The 3,973-nt window shown below is 36.8% G+C and overlaps 1 protein-coding gene across 2 annotated transcripts; it reads right to left on the bottom strand.

Annotated features, from left to right (window-relative positions):
• On the bottom strand, positions 1 to 3,615 carry LOC113069312 (E3 ubiquitin-protein ligase RNF12-B-like). Of its 2 annotated transcripts, XM_026242317.1 has the most exons (5): positions 3,456 to 3,615; positions 2,766 to 3,350; positions 1,545 to 1,612; positions 1,405 to 1,448; positions 1 to 232 (listed from the first exon to the last, which is right to left on the bottom strand). In XM_026242317.1, exons 1-5 carry the CDS (start codon positions 3,502 to 3,504, stop codon positions 142 to 144), a joined length of 837 nt encoding a protein of 278 aa, XP_026098102.1. In that variant the 5' UTR covers positions 3,505 to 3,615; the 3' UTR covers positions 1 to 141. The 2 variants fall into 2 exon arrangements, with proteins under 2 accessions (XP_026098102.1, XP_026098103.1); XM_026242318.1 differs by lacking the exon at positions 1,545 to 1,612.
• Positions 3,616 to 3,973: the final 358 nt, after the last annotated feature.

Here is a 3,973-nt window from a genome sequence, read left to right as displayed (position 1 = left end):
TTAAAAAAAAAAAAAACATACTAAAACAGTATATGCACTGTGCACAAACTTTAATGAAGAACAGCAAGCAAAAGAACAACAACAAAACACTCAGAATTGAAGAGTGCTTAACAAGTCCAGGTATTCATGGTCAGTAGACTGTCATGGTGAAAGCTGGTTGGGATTTGTAGACTGTGGCAAAAAATGTTGGAACTCACTGGCAGGCTCCCATGTGTCATCCCAAGTTTTGCCACTGTAAGTATCATAAGTTGAACATATCATTAGAACACAGAACAAAAATAAAGATTATTGTTGGGATTAATTTAGATTTAATTGACATTTATTGATATGTGTCAATAAATGTGTCATTTGTTTAAAAAATAAATAAAGCACTCTTAGATTACATGGAAAGGGGCTATGGTTTGCAGTTACAGAATACCGGACCAGTTTTAAGACTTCAGCATGTTTTGATGTTGCATTCCAAGCAGATCTGGCAGTTCTACAGACTCTGGGATAAGGATGGTGACTGCATCTTGCTCACATGGCCATTCATCATTGTTCTCCTCTTCTTCAGATTTAATACTGTTCTTTTTCTCATTGCCCTAATCTTCCTTTATGCATTTTATCACCACTGCTGTCACTGTTCTAGTCTTCATTGCAAGACACTACTGGAAGCACTTATTGTTTTAAAACCTCAAAAAATAAGATGCAAGTTTATTCATTTGAGTCTTGATGGATGTATTTTTACATCATCAGTTGGGACCACATATCTCATTAGACTGCTATTGGTTCATTGAAAACCACATTTTCCATCTTAGAAATTTGCTAAATTAAGTTTTTTTAAATTAAGTTTTATGTTTCAAATGCTGAAAAATTATTTTCATGATTCACTACTACTACTAACGCATTACTGGGTAAATGTCCTCGGTCAATGTCCTGCTAAATAAATACGCTTCAGATGATTGTGTATGTAGCAGCTTAGCTAAAAGCAAAAATATGTTCACATCAGCCCCATTTTATTGTCAATACACAGGCTGCCTGTCAAATATTTTTTTTAAATTGTATTAATTGTTTAGAAAGCACTGAACTGTCTAGCTTCCACAATCTATTGTATCCACTTCACAAAATCCTGGGCTCTCCCTACTAACTAGATCTAAATTTCACTCAAGGAGGTAGATCATTCTCCTATTTCTATCAAAAAAATTGTATATTCTTTTAAGAATTTAAGTTTCAGTCACACTCTCTGAGTTTCAGTCCAGACTACTGGTCATTGCCCTTTCTCTTGCCACAGACATCAATAAAAGAAACTTCCATGCTGCTTGTAAGAGACCATTTTAACTTTGCCTACATCATATTGGTCATGGAATAGACTACTTAGCATTACAATGGAATAATAAAAAAAAAAAGTTAAATAAAACAACTTACCACACAGTACAAGGCAACCAGTGGACTTTCAGTTCTGCTTTTCCCTACACACACAGAGAGAGTAATTATTATTTTAGCTGTTTACGCAATCACTGGATAGTGCATAACATATTGTCAAGTAGCCTAATAAAATACATTACCTCATTTATTCTTTCCCCAACTATTTTATCAAACAGGAAGATCTTCTGCCTACTACATTTTCGGCAACCTTTATGATAAAAAATATATATATATATATATATATATTAAGCAATGGGTGTTTTCTTAGATTATTAAGCAATGCTATGTTCATGAATCTCACTTGCAAGGTTATCATTTCACTTGTGAGGTTATCTGTGGTTCTGTCCACTTGTGCCCAATTGACTTTGTCCCTGCTTTTTGTGGATAGAGCAAAATGGGTTGAGTTTCCCAAAGCCCTCTTAGCTTTAAGGTGCAATAGGTCATTGTCTTCTGAAATATTTTTGTTATGCTGTTTGAAAATCTCTTCACATCCCAATAGCAATTATTAAATTAAGTGGTTTATGTATTTCAATCAATTAATCACCTTTATTTACATAGCACTTTTAACAATACGGATTGTGTCAAAGCACTGTACAGTATCAAATAGTAGAATAGAGTATCATTAATGTATAATGAATTATATATATATGTATAATACAGATTAAACACTCAATTTTCAACTTAAGCCTTAAGGCATTTCATTATTGAATGCAGAGACGTTATTGCCTAAGTCAGCTCCGTTTAAATAGATTCTGTGTAATCAATTCAACGATAATTGCTAGAAATTTAGTGTCCCCATTTAATAATGTATTTAAATATTCGGTGTAAGGTGTAGGCCCAAAAAATGTATGTCCAATCAAAACGCTCATTTCAAACATTTCTAATGGCTTCCCTACCTGACTGTCAACATGAATTGAGAAAACATAGTACAGTTAGTAAAAGTACTACAATACCAGGAAGGAAGGTCAGTTTGTTTGTTGGTCATTCTTGCTCTGTCTGCACAGCGTATACGTAAACGCGCAGATGACATTTTTCTCTGCGTGAACCAGTGTGCAGAAGTATGTGCAGTGTGCATTGTAGTAATGTTGTCTCTGATTGTCTGATCTGCATGTGTATATGCCTTCAGGGTGTGTGGCTTTGGACAGCGATTTGCAGGGAGGGTCGCTTTTAGGCTAAAATTAGCTTTGGAACCACAGCCCCTGGACACTATCCACATAAACACAGCTATATCTAAAGAACAAAATACTGTGTATTGGTTAACAATGACCCGAATAAATCTAATTTGCCTAAAGTCCACTTTGTCTGAAAGCAAATCTATTAATAGTGTTTATTTAGGTATATCACTGCAAAACAAAACTTACCCTTTCTTCTCTTCTTCACACATGGCCCCTCCTGCCTCAAGGACTGGGAGATGGAAGAGGCAGCAGGTGGAGGACAAGACTGTGGAAAGGAGAGATCTGTGGGGATAAGAGACGGAGGAGAGACAGAGGTGGCAGAAGGTGCTTTTGTGGTTTTTGTTCTTTTCTTCCTCTGTCTCAATAACTTAGAGCATGGCAGTGGAGGTGGAGGAGGAGAAGATTCTGAAGGAAGACCAGCTGGAAAAGTAGTAGAGGAGGGAGGAGAGAGAGAGGTTGAAGAGTATTGGGAAGACAGAGGAACAAGGTTGAGTATAAATAGAGTCTCGGACTCCTTTGTGGGTTTCATCGGCTGCTCCACGGCAAGGCTCTCCGGCTCCGGCTGCTCCACGGCAAGGCTCTCCGGCTCCGGCTGCTCCACGGCAAGGCTCTCCGGCTCCGGCTGCTCCACGGCAAGGCTCTCCGGCTCCGGCTGCTCCACGGCAAGGCTCTCCGGCTCCAAAATGGAACCATTGCACTGTTCCTCACTGGGGCTGTTGTGCTGCTCTGCGGTGGGGATGTCACTGTCCGGCTGCTGTGCTGTGGAGGTTGCTTTAATACAAGTTTAAATTCATTTAAAATCTGTATTATATTAACAAAGAAAAATACACATTTTAAATAATAATTATTATTACTGAACACATATCTTGCTCTTACACTTAGTCAAAATAAATTCATAAGCCCTCTGCATCTTCTCCAAAAACATTTTTGTGACAGGAGTGGGGTGCAGATGGGTAATTACATCTGCAACCCACTTATTTGAAGCCTTATTTTGTTTGCCAATAAATAAAATGGGCTTGTAACCCACTGCCTCAAGTTTCCGAACCTGAAAAACAAAAACAGTTACTACACTTTAGTTAAACCTACTGAATTATTAGATACATAAGTACTGTATAAAGCAATTTTATTTTCAAATCATTTAATGGAGTTTAAATTTAATGTTTTTTTTTTTTTTAATATACAAGTACAAAGTTTACTTTCAGATAAGGCAAGTTTCTACCATTACCAACATGACTTTATGTTGCCTTTATTTGACAGAGAACACAACTTATTTCTACTTAGCACAATTTAAAGACAAAGAATATTCCTTGTACTGTAGGAAATAAGAGTACATTTATAAATGCCTCATCATACTGCTACGTATATGATTTTCACTATGTGACAAACATGGCCTT

This window comes from Carassius auratus, unplaced genomic scaffold (genome assembly GCF_003368295.1).
Source record: "Carassius auratus strain Wakin unplaced genomic scaffold, ASM336829v1 scaf_tig00001335, whole genome shotgun sequence".
Classification (NCBI taxonomy): Eukaryota; Metazoa; Chordata; class Actinopteri; order Cypriniformes; family Cyprinidae; genus Carassius; species Carassius auratus.
Note: the sequence above shows the minus strand (reverse complement) of the source record. Positions and strands in the feature narration are given on the sequence as shown.